This window comes from Pezoporus occidentalis, unplaced genomic scaffold (assembly GCF_034315485.1).
Source record: "Pezoporus occidentalis ecotype Australia unplaced genomic scaffold, CSIRO_AGI_Poc_V1 ctg61, whole genome shotgun sequence".
Lineage (NCBI taxonomy): Eukaryota > Metazoa > Chordata > Aves > Psittaciformes > Psittacidae > Pezoporus > Pezoporus occidentalis.
Genome location: NW_026915955.1, coordinates 79,936 through 106,775, shown reverse-complemented (window position 1 = coordinate 106,775; position 26,840 = coordinate 79,936). Strand labels below are relative to the sequence as shown.

Here is a 26,840-nt window from a genome sequence, read left to right as displayed (position 1 = left end):
TCATGTTGCTATCCATTTAATGGTTTACATCAGATTTATAAGTTCTTCATGACATTCTATGCTAAAGGAAACATTAATTCATCAATTACACTGCTAACAACAGCGTATAGTTTTCTTAGGCAAGTCAGAAGTTCAGGCTAGTGTCAGAGATTAGCTACATTAGTCATTCTGATGAAAAGAAAAGCATCTATTAATGTTCATGCACTAGGATTAATATGACTCAAATGCTGTAAATCTTCCTGTTTGACTGTTGGCATCATGCTGCCATCTGGCAACAGCTGTTTCCTCCTTAAACTAATGAGAAAAATTGTGGTAGAAGATTGTTGCTTGCACCATTACAAGCTCAGTCATTCCAATTTATGTCTTAGTAAATGCACATACTTATCACAATAAAAACCTCTTAAATATATACACATATTACATATAGTATAGTCCTGCTTACTTTTGGCAGCTGCTTTAGTAAGTACCCAGAGAACCAATGAACATTGTTCTGTATCCACGTTTTATTTTAGTTCTGTCATTGGGAGCATGCTGTGTGGGTCAGCAGGATCCAGAACTTGTACCAAGGTTAAAAACAGGTATCTGGGGCACATCAAAATGTGAACTAACATTGCATGTCTTGATACTTTGTAACTGCCACTCTTAGAAGAAGGCTAAGCATGAAGTTTGGACTGTCTTTTGAAGCCACTGAAGCTGAAGGATCACGCCTTGGAGCTCAACATCAGGCTGACATCTCTGTATTTCCTGCCAACTGCTACTTTCAGGACACAAAATTGCATTTGCCTCAGGTATTCCCTGAGCATCAAATTGCAGAGGTACTTAGGTGAAGCTTGGAGTTCCAAAACTAATCCATGAGAATCTGATTTACACACTGTTGAATCATGGTCTCATCATAGGTGCTGGTTTAACTGACAGCTACCAGTATGTTCACATATATTGAATACATTTGTTATTGGAGGTCAAATAAAGGCTTGCTAAGTGAGAAAGTATTCCTTGAAAGCAGAAGACCAAACATTTGTATTTTTATTGTTTTTTTTTTTAAAAATCCTTTCGAGTTGGTCTGCACTGTTAGTTGTAAAGTGGGAGAATTTGGGGTAAAGATCCTGTCCTTTATGGATGTTTTCTGAGTTCAGCTTGGGAACACCATGAAATACAGACATAGATGGAGTGGAGGAATAACAAGGGTCACACTGAAAGTCAGGCAAATAATTCTGTACCTTTGAAGAGTAGAAACTCAGAACTGAAAGTACTAAAGTACTTGAGTATAATTTCAGGTGAAGCCCTTTGAACTGAAAATAGGGATGTCTACACGAAAAATGAAAGCTATGGAAGGCACCTGGTTTGCACCCAGTAGTTACCCAGCCCTGGGTGTGTGTGCTACAGGTCATGCTAAGGATAACAGCTACCCCAATACACAGGAAAGGACGAAAGGATTATGTGAATGTCAGTTAGGGAATTGTTATGCAATTGTTATACATTCTTAATTATTGACAGCAGAAATACTCAAAGACAGCTTTAATGTCTAGCAGCAGAACTCCCAGCTTCTGCTGGGGGGTGAATGGGCTCACGGTCAAGGTCTCCAAAATCCATCTACAGAAGCCCAGTAACTGTTGAGGGAAGCAAAACCAAAACTGCTCACTGTTTTGCAAAACATAAGATATTCCTAATAGCAGGACAGAAAGGACAAATGTTGCTACTTGGCTGTCTTCTCTCCCTAGCAGTTATGCATTATGAGAAACAGATTTCCTTACTTCATATTTGAGGATGATGGTTCCACAGGCTGTAACACACCACAGACTGTCTGCACAGAGACTGAACTTCTTATTCACTGTTAGAATCATGCTGTGAAGTTTGTGCAACCACTAATTTGTAATTCAGGGTATCTTTGGACATACTCTTGTATTAGCTAAGATTGTTAGCTTAGTAAATCACTGGATTCTGTAGTCCCCTTCCATATTTGCTGCTTCCAATAATGAGACTTTGCATGCAAATATGAATAGTTGTGGCAAAATAAAAATATTGCAAGCCCTGATAGAATTAAACATTTCAGGCATTTTTATGTCACTGAAGAATGTATGAATAGTGATCAAATGCTTAGGGATGAAATAAAATGAAACAAAATATGGAATACTCTGCTTATATTATACAGCCTCAAACATGACACCAAAACCAAATGATCAGTGGGACAGTCTGCAGGCATCAGCAGTATGAACTGGACTATGAGCTCTGGGGATGCATGTGAATATAATTTTTCAAAGGGCATAGGAGCTGATAATATACTGACATTTTATTTTTTATTTTTATTTTACTTTTTGCTATCACAAAATGTCTTTGACAGTTGTAATTCATCAACTCAAAATATCACTCAGAAATTTGGAGTGATGCAGAGGATGTCCTTCTGTTTGTCCAATGACATTTTTGATATTTACATTTCCAATCAGGGCATAAACACAACACTTTCACCTGACTAAAATGCACCATTAAAATTTAAATACATGTTTATTTTGCCAATGCATAATTCGCTGAATTGAGATAACACTGAACATCTACTATGAGCTAAAATCTTGGCTTGTAATTTAGAAAGGGGCCTGTGTTCTGCAGATAAGTACACTGCCACCGTTATTCTGTGTTTCAAATGCTTCAGCTACAGGGGTTAGAATTGAAAATTGCTTCAATTCTACAAAGCAGAAGCAGGCCAAACTGTATCACAAGATCCAGGTTTAGGACTGTGTTATTTGTGTCCATGGCATGTTAAATGCGATCCAGATTTCCTCAAATGGTGATTCTTTTAAATGTAATAAAAAGTTTTATCCTCAGAAAGTTCAAGAAATTAAATCATAAAATTAAAAGGCTGTGTAACTTTTCTTTAAGAATAATTTTTAAAAATAATTTAATAGTTTTTTGCTATTGCTCTACACTGAATCATAATTTGTATTTCTTGTCATTCATATGCATTTTTACACTACTTTCATGGTTGCAAGGAACAAGAAATATTTTAGATTATTACCTATTTGAACATAAAAGTAGCTGTATGGGACTGGACCAAAAGTCTATCTATCTGGTATCCTACCTGCTTTTAAAAGAAACCCACATAAGAGGTTTAAAGCAGGGCCAATATTCCCAGTGCTTTTGCCAGCTTACAGCCATATGCTGCTAGGCAATTCCTGAGCCAGATGTTCTAACGTGTTTAGTTCATGGATTTCTTTTCCGCAAACATGTCTGGTCTTGCCAAAAACCTGTATAAGCTTTTAGCTTCCCCAGCATCCTGTGGCAAGCAATTCCACTGTGTAATGATACATTTGGTGAAATGCTACCACTCTCTGTTTCAAACCAGTTTTTTCCTTGTAATTATAGTTATTTCCCCTTAGTTCTGGAAATGACAGTGAACAATCTGTTGATAAAATGCTTCTTTTTTCCCCTTCAGAGTTTGCATCTTACTAATTTAGGCCCCAGTCTTCACCTGTAGACCACCTTCTTTTCCCCCTTTGGGGTTCGGGTGTTTTTTTGGTGGTTTTTTTATTATTATTTTTTTATCATTTTTTATTGATCCTATAATTACAGTAGCTGGCAGTAAAATCTCTAAGTTACTAGTATGAGCAAGGTATACACAACTAAGCCTTGAACTGGAAACAGTATTTAAATGGATTAAATCAGAATATTGTTTAAACATAAACACAGCTGCCACTGTGTTTTGTTTGGATGTTGGGGGCAATCAGCCTCTTAACAGAAAACCTGATCTGGCTGTACGGTTTACACCAATACTTATTTTATTATTAACGTGCATTATTTACTTCAGTAAGAGTATGTTAGGCCAAAGGGTTTGCCATGTAACTTGGGTTACATACACGAAGTATAAATGACATTGGTACATTTGTAAGTATATTCCCAGAATTCTGTATTTTGCTATATGCTTATAATTTTAGAATGGTACACAATCATCTATTCCAACACTTCTGTACTTTCAGTTCCTAAATGTGAATAATACAAACTACAATATACATCCTGGGTCCTTATGCTTTGAAATTTGGCTCCTGATGAAGTGATGAAGCTTTATTTGAAAAATGTTGAGCTTGCTTTTCTTTAAAGGATTTCCCTGCAGTCAAAAGAATGAGAAATAAGTTTGTCTAAAATAGTTATAGTACCCTGAATTGAATAGTTAAAACTAAGGAACTACTGCCTAAAGCAGGGTACTTGGAGACTTGGAGGCTGCCATTTGTGGTGGTGGGATATGGCAATGTCCTAAGTTTCTACCTTTTCACTGCTTGTTGGCAGCTAAAAAATTATGCACTTGCTTATGGGGAGAAACAATATTCCAGGTTTGTCCATGTACTTCAGGCAGCACTTAAGATATTTAAAACTCTTATGGTTGTATATTGTAATATACATTTCTTCATAACATTACAGCACACATTATACTTTGTGCTGATTTGTGGTAAAAATGCCTTCCTGTGATTACTGAAAGAAAATGCGATTTGCATAGATAATGTTGTAGAACCTGATGCTTCCACAAACAGATAACTCTCAAACTGGAGCTAGGAAAAAAAGAAATACCTTCAGCTTGAAATCTGCTCCTATGAGCCTCTGTTCTTACTGTAATCTTTTATAGCAGTTTTGTCTTAATTTTTGGTGATGTCCCAAAGAAACTGAAGGGAAGAAATTAACAAGCTAAGAAAAGGAAAAAGATTAATTTTGGTAGGCATGCAGCTTTTTCCCCTTAACCATTTATTCATGGCCAGGAGCCCCAGAGTCATCATGCAGACGTATGTTCTCTGCTGCTGCTTTGGTAAAACTAAAACTGATAGACAGATGAAGGTTCAGTGGCTGAAGATTAATTTTGTGATTTTTGTGTGTGTTCTGTGGGCTTCTGCACTCTTGAAAACCAGCCTACGTCCATGAGAAATGTGGGCTTCTTTTATAAACAATATCTATGCTTGTAAAAGCTCTAGAGAAGCTGCACTTTATGCTGCTACAGCCACCAACATTCCAGAACAGGTACTAATTGTTACACGTACTCGTATAATATTTACCTACACTGGGGTCTTTTTCTTTACCCATCCTAGAAGAGTCCAGCTGGCAAAATTAACACGTAAAGGCTCTAGTGAGAAAGGTCCTTTTCCATAATTCTTCTGATTTTTTGGGAAAGTGCTCCAAAATCAGGTATTGTTGGCAAGTGCTCAGACTCAACTGTAAGTGTCTTTCTGAACCTGAAGGGGAGAGGGAGCTGACACCTCATAATCCTATTTCAGTGGAAGCATGGGATGGGGGGCCAAGAACAACATGGAAATTCTGGCAGAGTTTCACACTGCTGTTCCCTTCTCCCACCTATTTTTTTTTTTTTTTTACCCCCAAAACCAGGTGGTGTAAGTTTTTTGCAATATTGCTGTTTCATAAAAGACCTGTGTAGCACAAAGAATACTGTTGAAATAAATCAGATAGTGATCTAAGCAAAAAATGCAAACAGGATGCAGAATAAGAAAATATTTGGTTGTGCTATAGCTATCCACAATAAACAAACAAACAAAACCAAAACACAAGGAAAAAGCAATTTAAATATTACAAATGTTTTATGAATCAAAATCCCAGAAAGCAAACAATTCCCTCATAAATGTATTTGTTTGTTTCTCAGCAGACAATTTAGAAGCCCAAACAGACTGGTGGACCTTCCAGCCCCAGCTGCACTAGGCCAGCAGAAAAGCAAGGGGGTTGAAGTCCTGGTTGGAGCCACCCTGGTGCCTGTCTCTCCTTCAGGGACAAGCGTAAAGGAGCCCAAGCGTTGTAGCTGATGTTGAGTTCACAGGACAGGAACTCAGGGCTAGTCCCAGGAAAATCAGTAGATGCTTATTTTCTGACTTCAGTGGGGTCAACGTTTTGCTTTGTGTGCTCTGGCTATAGAAAAGCTGTTGTATTCTAGTCCTGTCATTTATAGTCCCATTTTCTAAAGCTTTTTGAGCCTTTGATTAAATAAGGCTACCTTTTCCACAAGCACTGGTGACCCCAACTGTGGAAATCTGGTAATTTCTTGTCCTAAAATGTGGGCATTTACCATCTAATTTATCAATTTGCCTTTTATCTATTTGTGAATATTTATCATCTCTGTCTCCATAAGAACAGAACATAACACAATCTATGATAAGGTCAATTAGGCAATTCAAATTTTTTTTTTTTTTTGATTGACCAGAGACAAGTGCTGGTCATTGTGTGTCTGCATGTACAGGAAACAAGGGAGAAAAACATTTGGGCAATATTTGAAGCTTGCTAGTTTGTGGCAGGTTGTGCTGGTTTTGCCATGCTTCTGACTTGACTGTCAGCATGTAGCTTGTCCTCTTAAATCCAGATTATATGTGATAGCACAGAGATGCAAAACACAACATAATTTTCTTATGACTACTACTTGATCACCTCTAACCAGCTAAGCTAACAGAAATGTGATTTTATGCTATTTGTTAATATCAGTGTTATAATTCTAGGAAAATTGTAGACTTCCCTGGAGTGGAGCTACATGTGTGTATTTTAAGCTTTTGTACACCCTTCAGCAGGTTATGGAAGCTCCTACAGATGATAATCCCCACATGTACTTCTGTAAGATATTCTAAAACAAAGCTAAACTAAATAGGTGCTAAATGCCCCCAAGAGCAGCAGAGCTCATGGTTTCAGAAGTATGTTTTTTGTAATATTTTCTATCAAGTTTCATCGTCATGCATGCTCACATGCAAGATGAGTCTCTTCTCCATGAGAATTTGTGAAATACCTTAAACTACTCAAAGTCCTTCTTATATTCTAGTTTTAAAGATGATAGAAAATTAGTTTGGAAAAATTAGGTAAAACCAAAAGTTTATGCAGGCTACTTCCTATACAGGTATTGTTAAAATGCATGGTTACTGATAGAGATTATACTCTGGCAGGAAACAGTGTACCCCTTCAGAAATGTTATCTTTCATTAACGCTATAATATCTTTCCTTAATGCTATAATATCTCTCATATATACAAGTTCAGAGTATGTAAAGTAATAGAATGCTTTCTTTTATGGTCAAGGAAGGATAGAAAAAAGAAGCTAACGATTCCTTCATATTTTAGATAATTTGTCCCATTACAAGAGATGGATGGACTCATGTGAATTCTGAGATGGAAATACTAGTGACCAGTTTATACTGCCTTCTGGCAATTTGGTTTTGAATTTAGTAAAAATACATGAAAACGTATAAGGGGGGTGGTCCTGGTTCCTGTGAATTGCTTTCTGTCCCTGAGGAAAATGCATGCTTCCACTGATGGAAGTTAGTAGTACCATTTCCATTCATTTTCAGGTGCCAAAATGTAACCCTCCCCTGATTTGAGAGCACTAGCCAAGGGCTGCAGATGGCTTCTCATCAAAGACCACAACCCTCCGATGCAGCTTCATGTCGTAACTGCTCACTTGAAGCTGTGCTTCCGTGTGGCAGCCATATGGCTCCAGCCATTCCCTGGGTGCTCTTCCCTCCTGGTGGGCATGTGTGCGCATCCTCCTCTGCAAAGCCACCCCACTTCCTGGCCTGTTTTGTGCTGTGCACTCTAGTTCTGACTTTCTTCGTAACTATATTAATTTCTCCCAGTGAAGCTACCATTGCATTTCACAGATGGAAATTTCAGGAGACTTGATCATAGATGCCTTCATAATATTTATGTTATGTATATGTTTGTTTTCATTTATTTATGTACATTTACATTGCTTTTCCCAATACGCATGCTAAATTAAAAAATACTTCAGCTTCTCTCTTTTTTTTTTGGTTTTGTTTCTGGACATATGGTGAACAGTATTGTACATAGCGTGAGTTACAAAATAATAAGATACTATATTAAATCAATGTAAATCTAACCACTATAACATAAATATCCTTTTTTTGGGGTGAATATCTTCCAAGTGAACTGCAAACATCATGTTTTTCCTGCAGAAATTGCACAGATGATACCCCCATGTAAGCAAACTTTCAAGTTTAGCCTCCTGTAACACCAGCTATTGTTTCTAAAATGCACAGCAGTGCTAATATATTCTTGCCTTGTATTTCAGCAGCTTTGTCTGAACTTTGCTGTGCAAACTTGTCTATCACAATTTCTCTGCAGTCAGAGATGAGCAAATTATCTGCAACAAGTGATTTATTAAATTTAGTCATCTGTGACTGTCACAAATGTACCCTTTGAGGACTGAGGTCTTAGAGGCTACAAATCTGATGACTGCTTTAAAATTATTTGTAACTAATGTGTATGGCTATGCATCAATCTAGAATTACTCATGAAGTAAGTACCTAGCAATACAGTACAGCTATAATAGTGCTTTGAATTTTTATTATTCTCGTTGTATGACTGGCATCTTTTCGGCTTTCTCACTGGCTGCTTTCAATCATAAAGAAACAAACTAAACCACATGTATTTCTTGTACAAGTTTTTACACAAGCATTCATATTAATTTTCCTTGTAGTTTTTAATGATATTTCTTAAACTATAGTCAAGATTTCACATGTGGTTAAAGTATGGTGCCCCTCTTTTGGATTTTAGTTGAATTTCTGGAAAATGAATTTCTGAGTTGATATGAACCATTTTTTTTTTAATTAATGTTGAATTCAGAAGATTGTTTCAATTCTAAACAGAAAAAATAATACTGACAGCTTGAAATACTCCGTAATAAGGGTGGATGAATTTGATTGCTTTGTGTAAAATGTGAGAGAAGGAAACATATTTCTAAGATTGTTTGGGATGAAAGACAATGATGCAAAATAAGTATTTTTGTTAGTAAGAAAGAGCTAAGAATATTTTGCTTTGTTTAACTTGAAGTTTTACTGGATAATCTTCAGTTTCAAAGCCCTTGAAGAGAAGTGGTTTCTTTCTTGTAGCCCATGACTCATGCAATTGTTCCTTCCTTTGTTCTGAAGCATTTCTTCTCAACTCAAAGCAGCATTTCTGGATAGCTCTGGCTCGCTCAGTTTAGGATTGTGTCACAATTTTCATGAGGTTTTCTGACTGACTGAACTCAAACTCTTCTCCTTCATGGCTGCTCTACATTTTACTTCACCAGATGTTTCAGTGGCGCAAATTCAGCTGTGATCAAATCTGCAGGCAACAGCAAAATTAGAAGGGTAATGAAGAGAAGAGCTCCCACTCCATGTGCAGACTGACTTAGTGAACATGTGTGAGACAGAGCAAGGTTTCAACTTCCTAGCCAGATGTAGACTGAAAAAACTATCCCAGCCCCGACTCAAACATGATCTAAAGCGGGGGAGGGGGGGGAGTAGCTGACACAGATTGTGATCCTGAGTGATGAATACAGTCTGCCTTTTAAAGCAGCAAATCATACATTTATTTTCAGGCATGTTCTCATTTGCTATCACCATCTCCATCTCAATGAAACTTCAGCTGGTCAGTTCATCCGTTCAGTTATACCCCAAATGTTGAATATAGCGGTCTACTTCCTGACTTCAAGGGGAAGAGGTGCAGTTGTGAGCTACAGGAATCTTCTCTGCTCCTGCTTTTCCAGTGGGTTTGGTGTTGGTTGAGATGTCTAAAAGGCAAACCAGGATTTCTGGCACTTACATAACAGCACCCTCACAATAACAAATTGAATGCCCCTAGCGCTCTGTAAGAAATTTCAAAATGACCTTCCTAAATGTGCCTTGATATGCAAACTGCTCAGCAAATCTGCTCAAAGAGTGTCATACACACATATGCTCAGTCAGTCACAGAAGATCTATAAGCTGTGAAAAAAACCTAATGTTTTCTGCAATACCATGTTTGTGTCAGGAGAGTGTGATGTTGTACAAGGTCCCGGTTACTCTACAGTTCAGGGCCCTCATAATTAAGGAAGATCAGTTCAAACTGGAACAGATGCAGAGTTGACAAGGATGGTCAGAAGGATATAAGATATCTCCCTGAAAGAAAACCAAAAATACATAGCAAGTTTAACCCATAAAACCTCTTCTTGAAGAGTTATACAGCTGCTTTGTAAAATGGATTGAACAGGAACATGAGATACTATGCTCCAGAGTTTTTCTTTTATCTTTATTTCATTTTCATATGCTAGTAGAGTATATCTACCTATTCAATGAATGCATTTGGTGTGCATCACATCTAGGTGACACCTTGGGAGAACAAAGAAGTATCGAGACCATTATATTCGGAAAATACATTGTCTTTTCCTAATTAGCAGCATCTTTGAAGTCATGGTTTATAAAACCAAAAGTATCAAAACTAGCTCAAGAGAAAAGGGGCATTCAGTCACCAGTGAAAATCCCTTGGTCCCCAGCACTGAGGCTGGCTTTCCAAAAGTAGCATAAAACATCAGTTATCTTAAGTTTTCGCCAAAAATCCTATACCTCATATGGAGGTACTGCAAAGTGTACTAGACTTCTTATATGTTCTCTGTGCTTGTGGATACAGAAATCCATGTTGCTTTTCCCCTATTAAATCATGCACCAAAAGAAAGTAAACATAGTGGTGTAGTGGCAAGAAATGTGCTCTGTTTTTTGGGTACCTTTCAGTGTAATTGACCATGTGGCGAATAATCCTCATAAATAGCTAGGTATTTACTAGCCCTGTTATATGGATATGGAAAGGGAAGCTAGAATTAATACGAGGGTTTGTGCTAGGTCACACTACAAATAAATGTGGATAAATCACCACTACTGAAACTGATATACCTCTGGGCAAAATTCAGCAGCTATCTGATCACAAGTGAAAACATAAAGCAGATGAGATGAGAACTTCATCCCTCAAACCCCCCCCTATGATTAATATAAGGTAAGCAGATGGGCTGTAATGAACAAGCACTGAATTTCTCCAGGGACTGCATTCAAGAAAAATCAAATCTGATAAACTAGAATAAATTCATGTGCTCATTAGACTTTGTATGGATTATCTCAAAATCATCATCCATAGCTAGTTTCTCCTTTTTCAGTCATCGAATTAAGAATTACCAAAGCAGCCACCAGAGTGTGCCAGATGCATTTTAGAGCAACTTGCAAGAAAAGAGAGGAATGTAAGAAGTGTCCCTCCCTCTTATTCTCTTCTTGCTATGGGAAAAAAAATCAGATGTTTAAATATGTATGTGGAGGGCAGTGAGGAAAAGGGTGAAAACTTTCAGAAAGCTGGGAGGGTGTCAGTCCTTTTACCTGTAGTGATGTCCTTGCAGTTGCTTCTGTGCCAGTTCTGTCTGGCTTGCTAAATTTCCTCACATATCAAACTGCCTCCTGATAGTATTGGACATATTTTCCCATTAAAAAAATCCTGTGAAAATTTGAATATAGGATACACATTGGCTTGCAGGATCAGACCATAAGAAACTTTTGCAATATGCTGGATAGCAAATATGTCACTGGCTTTCTGTTCACATGTGTGTAACTTCATCCCCATCTTTGATGTTCACGGATATGCAAGCTGATCTGAAACACTTCCTACATACACCAGTACTGTACATGTCAGAATACTAACTACTCCATATTGTGTATGCCACATAGTGCACACAGAATCATAGAACCATTTAGAAAATGGAATCATTCGAAAAGATCCTAAAGATCATTGAGTCCAAACGTTATTAACCCAGCACTGCTAACTCCACCACTAAGCCAAGTCCTAAGTGCCGCATCTACACATATTTTAAATACCTTCAGGGTTGGTGACTCAACCACTTCCCTGGACAGCCTCTTCCAGTACTTGACAACTATTTTTGTAAAGAAATTTTTCCTAATGCCAGTCTTAACCTCCCCTGGCACAATTTGAGGCCATTTCCTCTTGTCCTATTGCTTGTTACTTGGGAGAAGACATGGACACCCACCTTGCTACAACGTCCTTTCAGATAGTTGTAGAAAGTGATAAGGTCTCCCCTCAAACAGAATGTTGAATCTTTATATTTTGAAGGACAACATAAAAGCATCAAAGGTGGAGCTTATCTGACAGATGCGGATATCTGCATGTGACCTACTCAACTGTCATGTATGTTGAATGTAGGTCACATGAGTAGAACACAGTCAACCATTCTAGTCAGTGGAAATAAATGGGCAGTTCTAGATTGTGATCCATTTTTATGCCCTGAAGTGGAAGTCTAACATAGGGCAGAGGATTTTACCCTCTAAAAGTGATTTTTTTTCCACAGACTTTCAGTGTTGGATAAAATCATTTGCATGGGTGCAGACATCAAGAAATAAATAACAGAAATCATATCCTGAATATGTAACTTGTAATATTCTATTTTATATTATTCCTAGCATTGGTTACTAGCAGCTGCAGGACACTATTCATGTATGTGTTTTTTTATGTAGTGGAGTGCAGCAATACACGAAGTGTGACACTTAATAAGGGTTAGATTTCATCTTGTGATATACAAACAACTTTCCATTTTATGTCTTTTCTGGTTGCAAGGTGGAATCCTGGAAACACAATTTTGACAATGGAAGTGCTACCATTTTATTTGAATGTGAATTAGGTGAGTGAACTGATGAGACATTTTCCAATTCATATGAAGCCAGTCTGAACAAATTTTACAGTACATAATGCTAGAGAAAGGACGAAACTCTCCTATGTTAAAAAAGATACTTCAGAAGTCCTGAAGTACAGTTGTACTTTTACTGCAGCACTGGCATTGGTTCCAGGGGGATCTCTGGATCTCAGCAGGAATAAATACATCTATTGCCATTGAAGTCAGGCTGTGAATCTGAATTTGTAAGCTGACCTGTTACTACTTCCTCAAGCCAGTGCTTCTCTGTGGATTGCATTTTTACCTGCTGATAATTGACACATCATCAGGAGCATAGAATGTGAGAAATCACCCATCACCTATATAAAATATCCAGTCATGTATTTATACAAAGTATGAAAATCAGTGTGACATATTTTTTATTTGGGAAAATTAAAAAAAAAAAAAAAAAAATTGCTCTGCAGTGAAGAGTAAAAGCATATGTTGAAAACATGCATATTCAAACCCTGTAAAGCTGCAATGAAGGATGGTACTGCTAAGAAGTTCTCCTTTTAGCAATTTCTTTGTAAAGACAACTAAGCATGAGAACTGTGCGTGAACTTCTTGGCTCCAGCAACTGATTATACTGAGTGTAAAGGAACTGCATGACATCTTCATTTAAATATTTAAACTCTTTGAAAAAGTTGGATTCTGTGGCAAGATAGTCTGATTTTCTGACTGTGGGGAATGCTGCACAAGAAGCTGCGCCGGCAGACCTGAACGAGAGCACGAACAACCTGACCCTCATCAGCTGCAAACCATGGGAGTCAAGAGGAATTGAAGTTAAAACACCAAGATAATCTCAAAGAACTGTAGATATTGAAACAAAGAATTTACTGAAGACAAAGACATAATGTTGTACCTGGGACTTTCCCAGGAGCTAATGAAAGTCTCCAATGTGGACTGAGGTGACAAAAGAATGTGTGTTCAAGGAAAATGGAAAGTGATAAAGTAGCAGAAAGTGGTAACAGAAAAATGTGCTTGTACATCTGGGTACAAATAAATTGTTCAAGCAAAGGCGCGTGGACAATAATGTGATTGGTTGAAAAGGCGCATGATCAGTTGTCATTGGCTGGGAAAAGCGTATGATGTTGCAAAAAGTACCAAAAAGAAACTAACCAATACTAACAATTACTAACGGCTAGACAAAGGACTATAAAAGCCTGTAAGCTCCCTCAATAAAGGATTTTGGTTGCATCACAGCTGGAGTCCATGCCTCCATTGCCACATCTGACTTTTAATCTCTTTTCTCAATGATAACTCCTTTGTCACATAAACCTATATGCTTCGAATGGTGCATTCTTATCTAGTTGATTATGAACAACCTTACTTTCCAAATAAGCATGTCCATACCTTGTTAAGAACATGAGTGTTAACCGCAAACTCAGCAATTACTGACTATAAATTGGTTTAGGCAGAAGATACATCAGTGAAAGACAGCAGTGATATTCATGTCAGTTCCCAGCAATAATACATCTGTATTATTGTTTAATCAGAATTGTTTATCTGGCCTTACTCTAAATTTGGCATAATTTCATCAAAGAAAACTATGCTGGTGTTATGCTGTTGTAACAGGACAGAGTTTGATCCTACTAAGTTGTCAAACATAACAAAGAAAAAAGTGTGTCTCGTGTTAAGCTCCTAAATCCACATCCACATTTGAAGCGCATTATACTAAGGACAGATTTAAGACAGGAATCACTATCTCTGGTGGTTTTATCAGCAATTTAATCGCTACTCTCATTTATAAATATAATTTACTTCCTTCTAGCTTGTTTTCCCAGCCTCCTTGTGATGTACTTACAAAAGCCTTCTCACACCCCAGTTGCCTGCTACAAAATTTCTGGGTTTTCCTATTCTTAATCTTCCTCTCCATGAACAAGGCAGGTTCTTCCCCTTCTCCATTTTGCAGTAAAATTTTCTTTGAGCAGTCTCTGGTGACACTGCACTGGCTACATCTTATTTCTGCATTCTTCTTTTTACAGTGGCAGTGCAGCACGTTATTGTGTGGCTTAATTATGATGTGTTTCAAGATGCTTATCAAAGACAAAGCAGTTCATATTTTTATTCTTAGAGCACCTAATATATATTTAGTTTGGGCAATGGGCTTTGGAAAGCTCTCATTAAAACACAGAATGCTTTATACGTTTTTACTTTTCTTTTTGTTATTTTTAGCTATTCTTTAAAGGCAGTTTTATAAGAAAGTGCGGTATTTGGCATGCAGCCAATTAGCTGAAGTTTTAGAAATGGCCAGGTCCTAAAGACCCTGGTATTTACATGTTTAGTTTTCTTGGTTTAGTTTAAAACGAAAAGGTTGGGTCCTTCAGAAATGAATTTTGCATTCTGCATAGGCTGTTTGACAATTAACCACAATTGGCGAATTGGCACTAGCTAATAGATATAATAACATATATTAATGGGATGTTTCTCATCTCATGCTTAACATAGAATCACAGAATCATAGGGTCGGAAGGGACCTTAAAACTCATCTAGTTTCAACCTCACCTGCACAGGCAGGGACACCTTCCACTAGACCAGGTTGCTCCAAACGCCATCCAACCTGGCCTTGAACACTGCCAGGGATGCGGCAGCCACAGCTTCTCTGGGCAACCTGTGGCAGGGCCTCACCACCCTCATAGGGAAGAATTTCTTCCTAATAGCTAATCTACATTTATTCTCTTTCCGTTTAAAGCCATTACTCCCTCTATTTTTATTGTAGACCCCCTTTATAGGTACTAAAAGGCTACTATGTACTTCCAAAGTGAGCATTGAAAACAGACGAGTCTTGTTCATGTATTTATGTGAGAAGTTAGGCCAATTTTTGCCTTTGAACACAGCCTGATTTGCAGAGAGAGTGCTGTACCTTTGCAATGGGAGTACTCCAGGGAAATCTTTGCATGGTTCTAAATTTTGCAGTGGTTTTGTGTCCTTGGTTGTGCATGTGTGCCTGTGAGTGGGTACATGCAGGTAATTTATCCCTTTGTATTGCTCTTGGCGCATACTGCTAGTCAAGTTGCTGTAGCTATGTTACTAAGCAGGACTGTAGCTGTGCCTTCTCTTTTACCCACTCCCTTTGGAGACAGAGAATATCTGGGGACGTGGGGCAGCACCAGCCTCTTTTCTATGTACTGTAAATCTTAAAAAAAGAAGTCCACATAGTCCAAGATAGACCTGTTCTTTTTTCTTAATTTATATGCAAAGCTTATCTTATATTTAAAAGTCAACTTTTAAATAGACTTTCTTTAAAAAAAATACCAATTAATGTGAAAGTTTTGATTAAAAACAATACAAAAAAATGTTTTAGCCAAAATGCCATGGCCAGCTGCCTACAGATAAACCATCTTACAGAAGCCAAGGAAGAAGCAGGGTTTATTAACTACCCCCAGTTCTTTATATGAACTTCAAACTAAGGCACCAGTTGAACTTTAGTGGTGTAAGAAGTGAAAAGATTCCTCTGTAACGGTTAGTCTATTGAATGACAGCCAAGTTTTCCTGTGCTTGTAATGGCACTCTTCTCAAAATTCCATGGTGACATTACCCTTTTTAAAGAAATCGAGGATGTCCTGTTTGGCACTCTTGAGGAAGCCACCCTTTTAAGAAGAAACCCACTGGATGAATTTATCTGATTAAGTCAATGACAGACAGTTATGTCTGGGTATAACCTGTGAACTGCAAAGCCACCAGCTGTAGGCATCAAGGACTCTGAAAAATGTGTGGTCCATCTGCACCTGCACACAGCTTTTCAATTCAGGTGTACAGGTTTAAATAAGTGAAGGCTCGGAATCTGCATGCTCCACAGCACCTCCCATAGCACGGTACTGAACTTTTCACATGCAAGCAAAGCAGTAGCATGATTTCTTTACAAATTATTTTAAAAGGAAAAGTGAAATGCAGTGGAAGCTATCTGTGCTCATATTGAAGTAGATCCATTCACTTCTGGCACAAAGAGTTTATAATTCAGACAAATCACACATTTCTGTGAATGCAGACAAAAATTATGTATATACACTGAATAGTGTATATACATTTACAAGTTATGTTATACTTGCTGTGGAAAAAAACCCCACAGGTTTGAATGCTGTGTTACAGATCCTTGCCTACCAATTCAAAACTAATGCCAAGGCAGTAACTCCTATCTCACCAGAGTTTGTGTGGAGGTAGAGGCTGACCCTGCCAAAAAAGCCAACACAACGCTGCTCAGCTCCAGCTGCCGCTGGTTGGTAAAGCCTGACCTTGGAGCTAATGGTAGCTGGTTTAAGGCCCAGCAGCTCTGAAGCAGCCCAGTCCTCTGGTGCCCCGGCCTGATGCTATCACCTGCTGTAATTTTTATAACAATAGCTTGTAATTATAAACCCAAACAAATAAATAATGGTGTATGTTAGGTTAAGCCAAGCACTGAATATGTTGTGATTCAGTGAAACGGAAGTCACTCAACGCATCCCTTATCTTTCTTAGAAGGTTCTCGTCGAAAATGTATTTACAACACCGCGGTCTCACAAGGCACCTCTAAGGGAGCAGCAATTCCCGTGTGGCACGCAGCTGCTGCACTCCAGGCAGCTTAGGACTGAAACTGCGGCAGCTTTTCTTTAATTCACCGATTCCTTTGCAAGACGTTTAAACTAAACTCCAGCCTGGCCGAAGAACACTGGTTTTTAACACCGTATGGTGTATGGGAGTCCATAGAACGCGAACGGCGCCCCCCGTCCGTTGCGGCTCCGTCCGCTGCAGCGCTCCGGAAGCCGCTGGGTCCTGCCGGAGTCGTCCGCGGGTCGCTTGGATGTCCTCCCCGGGAGGAGGGGCCTGGCCCAGCCCGGCGGAGGGCGGCAGCGGGCCGCAGGAAGCACTGCTGGTGGGAGGCTGGGCCGGGCAGGGCCGGGCCGGGCAGGGTCGGACCGGGCTGTCCCGCTCCCCCTCGGCGTCCCTACAGGGGATGTGGCGGTGTTCGCCATGAGCTGGCGGTCCGGCTCCCGCGGCGTGGTCCTCACCGCCTACCACCCCAGCGGCGGCGACGGCGGCGGCGACCGCCCCGGCGGGTGAGTGCGGGCGGCAGGTGCGCTCGGTGCCGCGGTCCGTGCCGCGGGTGAGGAGCGGAGCCGGCTCAGCGGCAGGGAGAAGGTGCTTTCTCCAGCCCCGGGGGCTGGTAGGGTTTCTCCGTTTCTGCACGGTGTGCCGCGTCCGCCCACACTGTTTTCCCTTTGTTTTTTTCACCCCTTTCTCCAGTAACCGTCGCACGCCGTGGAAACCGCGGGCGTTTTGCTGGGCTGCGGAGAGTCCCTAAACAGCAGACGCTGGCGGTTGTCAAGGTGTGTGTAGCTGGAAACAGGCCCATGGCTGCCCGGGTGCGTTGTAGGTGTGAAACCCGAGCTGTTTCTGGTCGGTGGAGCGTGCAGGGTTAGCAGGGTGCAGCGATGGGTGCTGCCCCGCGGCGCCGGGAGAAGCTGGACCCCAGCGGCTCTGGGGTCAGGTTGATTGCAGGAGGCAGTGCAGTTTCCTATAATCTCTTTGCATTTTACTGCTTTTTTTTTCCTTACGTTATTAGTCTTTCTTTTTTTTTTTTAATGTGGTAAGTGGAAGGAAGGTGGAGGTAAGGACACTTCTTAAAGCATTTGTCATTGCGCTGAAAAGGTGAAATTAATGATAGGCAAAGAAGCCAACTTTGCCTGTATGAAGGCTGGGGACCTCCCTCGTGCCTTGCAGTGTGTGTTTAATACAGGCAGAAGCACCACTGGCTTTACCCTACAATGACCAGCCTACTGTGACGGGAAGGAGAGTTTTGTCTTCATGGCACATTTGGTCTTGCCTCATCCTTGCTGAAACTGTCAACAAAGGTCCCATTGATAATTATTAATGCTCAGAAGCCAGCTGAAACTGGAAAGGTATTGAAACTGGCACACTGTTTCCATGTTTCTATAGGAAGGGTGTGTGTGATCAAAGAGATTATAGTCTGATTAGAAGATAAAGGGAAGTACAGTGTGTCACACTGGACAAAGGTAACTGATGCACCATGGTATGTCACACCAGGAGTCCAGGGCAAAAGCGAGAAATGAACTGAGAAATACAGCCTGTCCCATGCTTGAACCACAAAGCCGTGCCTCTGTTTTTATTGAGGTACTTCCTTCTCCATAACTAATGTTGCTTATCAACCCTGCTCTGTTAAGTCCTGATATCATCTTAGCTACATATGTAAGGGATCTAGTTGTTTACTGTTGAATGCAAAATATATGCATTTTTGCAAGAAAACAAAATCCATCACTTTTTCTGTTATTGTTTATGGAGTATTTACCTCTCATACCTCTCCTCAAACTCTCTATGGAAGGAGATAAAAACCTTGCTTTTTTATCCCTGTTCCTTGGGATGAATTCTGAATAAGGATCTGTGTATCTGTAGACTGTTCTGATCAGTTCTGCCCTTTGAATGCAGGGCTGCCTGGATACATGGCTCTAAGCTGCAGTTACTCTTAGACTCCAGAGGCCCTAGATGCATGAGCACAGTCCTAGTGGCCCCTCTGTGTCCTAGAAACTTGCCTCACACACTGTTAGGATAGTGATCTCATCGGGTTCCTGCTCCTCCGCAGCTGCTTCTGGGGAAGACTCCTGGGTAAACTTGAGACATTGTCATGCTAGTAATGGTGATCCTTCAAGAAATGTTCTGATGTGGGATTAAGGGACTGTGAGGAGAAATAAATGTGCAAAGCAGCCTTGTTTCCTGAATTGTAGCAAATAATTGTGTAGAACAGGGGATTCCCACAGTTACTTTCCCTGAGTTCCACCACTGGCAGTGTTAAGCTTTCCAGACCATGCACATTTGCCATTTAGCTCATGAAACTAAGACCCAGAAGGACACCTCCCTGCCTTTCTGCTGTGTCACTCTAAATTCGGACCTAAGCCCTATCTCTCCCATTTTCATTAATGAGGATCCTCAACTCCATGGTCCTGATTCATTTGCTCCTTCCTGCCCTGGATCCCTAGTGTTCTCCCACTTCAGAAGTGAGAGAAGTTAGAAATGTCATTTTCGTGGGAGGAGGGAGGGAGGGAAATGACCAGTTGTTATTGTTTTGCCTGTTTAAAACAAGCAAACAAAACTTTTCTGAAACTGTAACATTTCTGTGGGATTATTTTTTCCATTTTTATAACTTCTTCTTTATCAACATTCCCAACATGTGCAGAGCTGTGTGATAATTGTATCAATAGGGAGAAATAAGTTCCTCCGTTATGCTCTTGACATTGTGTATCAGTTCTGTGCTCCAGATGCTGCATTTTATTACTGGTGTGAAACTGAGCCTTTTATTTTTCCTTTTAGAAAATAACAAACTAAGAGCAACTCTCAGTATCTAGGTTAGCATCCCTCTGCTAAATTGAAAACTGTGTAATTTTAATGGGGATCGGAATATTAGGAAGCCAGTATAATCCACTGCCAGCTGCAATAAAGCAGCCCTTTTGTGAAAGATTAGTAAAGAAACTATGTCAATTTTTTTTTCATAGGCATTCAAAATAGTGCATGTTAGAGATGCTTTGTCTTTGGAGGGTTAGGGAAACAGCGCACTGTACATCCTGGAAAAAGCGATACATTGGCTGTGCTCCAAACCAAGTGGCATCCTATGGAAGGGCTGTACTTCCTAACCATTCATTTTTTCCTTCAGGCATATGAGAATTCTTACTTCATAAGACTTAGAGTTCTTCTGATTGTTGAGTGACTTTTCTATTCTTTTTTGGTCCTTTAAAGGCACAATGAGCCTGTGAAATACTTCCTTTAGGAAAGGCTTACCTTACCATTGGTTCACTAAGGTACAATCTAGAATGGCCTTGGTGTGATTACTTCCAAGTTTGACAATATAAGAATATTTCCTTGGCAGTGGCAATGCAAAGAATAGCATCAGAGCTGTTATCTTGGCCATATTTTACATTTTATGTATTTTACATATTTATCTTGACCATATTTTACTTTAAAGTAATGCTTAAAAGAATATCTTTGTATAGTGTTGATAATGACTGTGGGTGACTGCTGTGGTATACCTAAGCATATATCTAAGAACTTCCTTGGAGAAATCAAAGGCAGATTACTCAGTGTCATATTCAGTTTTAACAGCTCTCTTTTCCATGTTACTTCAATTTTCTCACATCCCAGTTTTAACCCATTAGATCCACTAATGCATTGTTAGCTGTCCTGATACTTGCATTTTAGTGTCATCTCCTTTTCTTTACTACGCCCATGTACAAGATTTTAAGTATTCTTTTTTTCTTTTTTTTTTCCCATTTGCTGTTACATGCACTGTGGAAAGTAACAGGGAATCAGACAGGTTGCATTCCAAGACCTGGTTTGAATGACTGCTTGTAAGCTGTTCACCCTCTTGCACTTTAAATCCATGCCCTTAAGTGTAGACTTCCAGTGCCATGTAGGATCCTTGCTGGGAAATTTTACCCCATCCGCTGTGGCAGAAAGGACTGCCAGGTCCTATGTCATGTTTGCCAGTTACATGTAGGTGTTTCAGGTAACAACAGTCTTCTCATGTGGCTGTGTGGGCTGACCCTCAAGCAATCAGATGCCATCCAGAGAGTCCTCTACAGGACTATTTCTGTTCTGTAGAGTGAGTGAATGTGTATATCTATGTATATATCTGTATCCGTATGTATATGAATATGCATATATATGTAAAAAAGCTTTTAAAATGTTATTCTAAGGCTAAGACCAAGTTTGTAGTATTCAGTGGATGTGGAATGGGATATAGCAAAACTACAAGTGAATGCATACAGAATGTATGCAGATCTAACTGCATGTATATATACCAGTGCATGAGGCAAATAAGCTTCAGAGCTTTTTCAGGAACCAAGCCTCAAATGCAAACTGAGTAATAGACAATTTTAAACATGATGGCCACTGGAGATTTGACTTTGCTTTTCTCTCCATCCCTTTGACCTATCTGGGATGCTGCCACTGCACCAGGTTGTGTGTCACAGCCTCCCTGTTCCCAATGAGTCGCTGTGTTTGCTTACCAGCAGCCAGCACTTTTGCTGCCCACATTATGTGCACTTCTTTAACTTAGATCAGAAGACCAGTTTGAGTTTTGAAGCTTCGCAAGCCAGTGCTTGTTTAACATTGTATGGTTCTGAGTGGCTTATGAATCTTCCTATTGCTAATGACTTGTTAAGAAGGACTCCAGCATTTCATAGAGTGTAGGACACAGCTTTTCCTCCTCAGAGGTCATGCAGTTATATGTATCCTCCCTATTCACCCTATTTAAAGCTTGTGTTTGGTTTGTTGGTACTCGCTTGCAAAACGAGAATGATAAGTTGAGTTTCCCTGAGATGGACCTAACCTCCAGACCAGTTCTGGAAAGTGCTGTGACCCTCACCTACTGTAAGGGAGAAGATTGCCACCACCTCAGGTCTCCCCTTTCGAGTGACATCCGCTAGCCAAGGCGTGCAGTCCCTGGGGTTCACCATCCTGCTTTGTTACTGAATCCACATGGCTTTGGGAGGTGCCAGCTTGGATCTGTGTGGCAGTGAGACTGGGGGTCTTGGGTTTTGTTGTAGAGTAATGCCCTTTTTTGTGGGTTATTGTTTAAATCTGCATAAAGAAAAAAAAAATTTTTATAACTTTTTGTAAAAATGGGCTTTACTAACTTCATAGTGGTAGCATCTGTTTACTGTGGGATAGGTGACAAGTGAGGGGCATAAAATACTTGGTGTTTTCTACAGGCAGCTGCAATCTAAATCAGTCACTCTCTGTTTGATCTCCCTGAGAAACAAAACACGATAGATGTCTTACGAGCTTGGAAAAATGACAAAGACTTCTGCTATGAATTGCCCAAAATACGAGTTTTTCAAACATTGACTGTAACAGACAAATCACACATACAAGAGGAGTTTATTCTTTCCTAACCAGAATAATCTGCATTCTTCACTCTTCAAGTATTTGCTTAGTTTAATCTGAAGATTTAATAGTTTGCATCTTAAGCCAGGAAGAAATCTAGTAGTAAAGCATGAATTCGTGCCCTTTTTTCAAGGGCAGTTTACATCTCCATTCTCTCAGAGAGAAAAGCTCTCATTCCTTTCCCTCTCTTATCCCACCAGTGACTCGGTCTTGGAACTGAAATCCAGTATGAAGGACTAAAGTACTGTGAGGGATACATGTAAGGTTCAGTGTACAAGCACCGGAGTCACAAGCTGATTAGTCACCACTGACTCAAGTTGGTGCAGCCTTTTGCAATTTCATTTGCAATCTGCTAGTACAGCACAGGTTTCAAGTTCTCCATATAATTACAGCATTTGTTGTTCCTAGTCCCTGTAACCTGTCTTTTGTGATGCCAGTGTGGATGGCTCAGTACCTTGCATGTGTTGCTTTGTTTCTGTATAGCAAAGGTGTGTCACACTATGGTTGACTTTATGAAAGCTTAACAGTCTTTTTATCTGCGAAGTTTACAGGTCCTACATGAGCACAAGCTTTACCTAAATGCATTAGAAAAATCTTTCCTGCCTTGCATTTGTCTGCCAGAGTGTTTATTGTCTGATACCTACCAACATTTCCTGAACTGACAGGCAACAATGCTGCTTTATTTAGAATTGCTTTTGCATCTTTTGTACTTAATGCATGTGCAAATATGTGGTATACTGCATATTAATGTGTTAATGCACATTAACACATAATAAGTTAGTAACTTAATGTGTTGCTTAGTAACTGGTGTATTAGTCCTAGTAAGCTGATCTATTGACAGCAAGACATGGTATCCCAACATTTCCTGCTTCCTTGATTCCAGATTCCTGCTTCATAGGGTTCCCTCTTTCCCCAGTTTGCACCTTATTTATTATTTGAATTTATTTTGCTCCTGTCTTTGGTTCTATCTGTGTCTTTCTAATCGATTAAAAAGCCCTCCTAGTGCCTGTTACCTTTTGTCAAGTTGCCGCTCCATTTTATCTTGGTAGACAGAACAAATCGTTCTCTTTGAGTCCCTCTGTTTCTTCAGTCTGAAAATCCTTTTTTGTGATATTTCAGCATTTTCAGCATTCTGATTTACACTTGCCCTGCTACTTTGCTTCTCTTTCAACCCCCAGCCTGAATAAGATGCAGTATTTCAGTGCCAGTCTTGTAAGTGTAACCTACACAGGTAAATTCACTTTGTTGGTGCTAATTACCACCTCAGCCAATTGTTCATACTGCAGTCATGCCATCTTGTTGTTGTTATTATAAGTATCCTGGTGGAACTCCTGAGTTGCTTGTACTTTCTGAGCCGTAGATCTGCTCAAGCTCTTCTTTTTGAGTGCAGTCTTCATTGTGATGACGTGGTCACTGTTTCTTGCACTTAAACATCCATTCAGCATCTGTCAGTATGATGAAAAAACATCATTTCAACCAGCTTATTCTGCGTTGTGGGTGTAAATTTGATTGAATGCCTTTCACTGTCAGTGAAAACAGTCTATTTGGTTCTACTTTGTGTCAGGTCCTTAAACAGATTTAAAACAAGAATACCTGTGCTGAATCAGTGGAGCTACATAGCAAAAAAAGAGGAAAACCAGGGCCCTCTGTATGTAGGCTTTCTTTTTTATTTTAATGACAGATGAGGAATGAGATGTCATGCTTGTCTAGCTGTAAGGAATGTGAAGGATAAAGGGCTTTTGAACATTTTAATTACAGGCTTTCCCTTTTTTGCTTGAGTGTGTACAAATCTAGATGATACAGAGCAATATAAAATGTGTTACTAGATGTGCTGTTATAAGCAACTAGACTTCTATGCAAAACTGGAATGTAACTGAACTTCCAATGAGCAAAGCGCTAGAGGACCTGTCTGACTCTGAACTCCAGCGTACGCTCCAAGAGTGGCATCAATTGAATATTTTTTAATAGTTTCTCTAGGTTCTTTTTCTTTGAAGAGCAGAATGTTTGAACTTGTTTTCAAATAAGACTAATGGAATTTTCAGTCTGCTGGTACTGGCACTCGATTAAAAAGTGTTGTAATCTATTGTTATTGCCAGTATTTTACTCTTGTTTTGTAACTGTTACTAATGAGGCTGAAGTTGAAAGCTGTAAGGTTTTAAAAGGATACTCATACATGTTTTGGTAACATTTGCAACGCTAGCAACTCTCTCTATTGTTAGTGCTCTTTACTAGAGTTACTGAGTTCACAACTTCAATCGGACTACTACAGCTGAACAGAGGCCGTAATTACAGTAAGTGATATAGCAAGGTTCCTGCTGTGTGTGGTATTGCAGATTCTTGTTACGTGTGTGTCACTGATTGACACTCCAGCCTCCTCAGTAAATCAGTTTAGCCAGGGGAAGAAAAATTCCCCATTTGTAAGTTTTGAGTGCTTCCGTTGTGCCAATGGCCTGTTTGTGGGGAGCACTGGTTTTGCAATGAACCTGCCTCTGCCTTGGTAGTGTGATCTCTAAATAAGCATGTTCAGGCAGGGAATTTAGATATTTAGATAACCAAATAAATAGGAGAAATAAGTAGAGGGTTTGGTTTTTAGTATTTGGGTGTATTAAGAAACAATTTAGCTCTGAAGTACAATTCTAGCCATCATTTTCTGAGTTATATTTTTGGGGGCACCCCAAACAGTGTATGGGATGAGAACTCAAGCAATTTACCCCTCTGCACTCCTGAAAAAGCTGAAGCTACGAGCTTAGTATTTGATCATTGTCTTGTACCAGCTCTCTTGTATTACAGCAGAATAAAAAGTGTGCACAAAACCAGTTGCTTACTGGTTACCTTCCCATGAGGATACGCTGCTCGATATTCTCCCTTGTTCTGTGACTCTGTTCTCTGCCCTTCCTGCTACAGCATCCCAATCCTGTTAGCCTAGAAATGCTTTCATAAGAAAGCCAGAGATTTTATATGTCATCTTTCTACAATATCTTTCTTTCCTAGGGAGGCTTCTTAGGCCAAAAGGTGACAATAAAAATGTGTTAGGCCTTTGCAGGGCCCCCTGCAAAAGGGTTTGGGGTGAAGTATTTGAAGAGGAGCAATTGTGCATGTTCTTAGCATGCTTAGAAATATGGTTGAGGGTACACCACACATGAGAAAGGAAGAAAGTCAAAATAATGTTATCTCCAGCAAATAAATAAATACCTTATCATGCATACTTGGTACCAAACTGGAGCACAACAGTTGGCATGTTTTGCTTGATTTAGCATCAGTAGAAATCTTCAATTTACCACTCCTCTAACTACCTCTTCTTCCTGTCCAGGAGTCCATAAATCACCCAGACAGCTTTTACTGTAGTTTAAGGAAGTCAGATATTTTTATTTCACTTCCCTACTTGAAAACCAGGAAAATACTTAAGAGGATGTGTGAGAATTGTTCAGTCAACGTAAAGTACATCTTTCAATTGTTATTATTTTTAGTCAGTTGACTGGTTTTAGCTGATTTCTTTGTAATTGCCAGAGTAGTAGTTGGTGGGGGGAAATACTGTTTCTAGCAGAAATTCTCTGCCTTTAATAAAATGGAACAGTAAGGTCCATGAGTATACTATATCCAGAAGTAACAGGGAGCTTTGCGCCTTGTTTAAGAGAGTGCAAGGTTAGATTTTAGCTGTACAAATAAAGCAGAAAGCTCTTGTAGGCTTGCAGTGGTCCAAGGAGTCATATAATAATTGTGATTATAGCTGTAGCTACAAGTCTGTGATCCCAGATATGAAGCAAGATGCTTGGAGTGGTAACTAGAAGCCTCAGGTACTGAATATCAAGGAAGCCCTGGTAGGTGCTGTCATACGCAGAGCTGTAACTCACTGGCCAGCCACAGCAGCGGACCACAGGAGAGCCAGCGGAAGATGCTTACTCTGTCAACAATTGCTAAGAGGATGATAGAACTAACAACTCCATAGTGTAGCTTCTGGAGCTTCACAAAGGCCTGATTGCCTTTGTCACAACCAGATAAGGGAACATTAGTAATGGTGTTATTGTTGTGGGAATAGTCGAGCCCATTGTCATAACCCATTCAGGGGGTAGGCTTTCATGTTCTACTAAACTCATTCTGGTGGCTTGGCTGTCATCTTCTCCTGAGAAGCCTGTATTTCAGGTGGACTTGAGGAATATATTCTTGATCTGTTGAAAGTATTATCTCAGGAAAGAGATGCCACAGTATTTCATTAAAGTTTTTCTTTCATCTCAGAGTGCCTCCAAAGGCTTGCCCTGATCCAGCAGTGACTGTACATCAGGTAAAGGTCATAGCTGTTCTAGGCTGAGGTAAGTGGAGGCTAAAAAGAGTGGGGAACACTGAAAGTAGAGTTTGCTTCCATCTCTCACCTAAACCTTCCTAATATTTTTCTTGCCCTGGCACTGGCTTTTACGAGCTAATTGAAGTAGGTTGATCTGGATCCGTAGCCTAGCTCAGCAAGTGACTTAGTGATGGTGCTGGCACAAGGGAAGTGATGGA

General features: G+C 39.8%; 1 protein-coding gene across 5 annotated transcripts in view; it reads left to right on the top strand.

The window, feature by feature from the left end:
- The window catches only part of ARHGAP18 (Rho GTPase activating protein 18), a 93,292-nt gene that overhangs the window by 6,422 nt on the left and 60,030 nt on the right, over positions 1–26,840 (top strand). For 4 of the 5 annotated variants that reach the window (XM_062639684.1, XM_062639680.1, XM_062639679.1 and 1 more), the window contains exon 1: positions 17,369–17,506. The exons of the other annotated variant lie outside the window; for it this stretch is intronic. In XM_062639684.1, coding sequence (XP_062495668.1) covers positions 17,421–17,506 — 86 coding nt within the window. In that variant the 5' untranslated portion in view covers positions 17,369–17,420. Of the gene's footprint in view, positions 1–17,368; positions 17,507–26,840 lie in introns of those variants that run through there. 5 annotated transcript variants of the gene reach the window in all.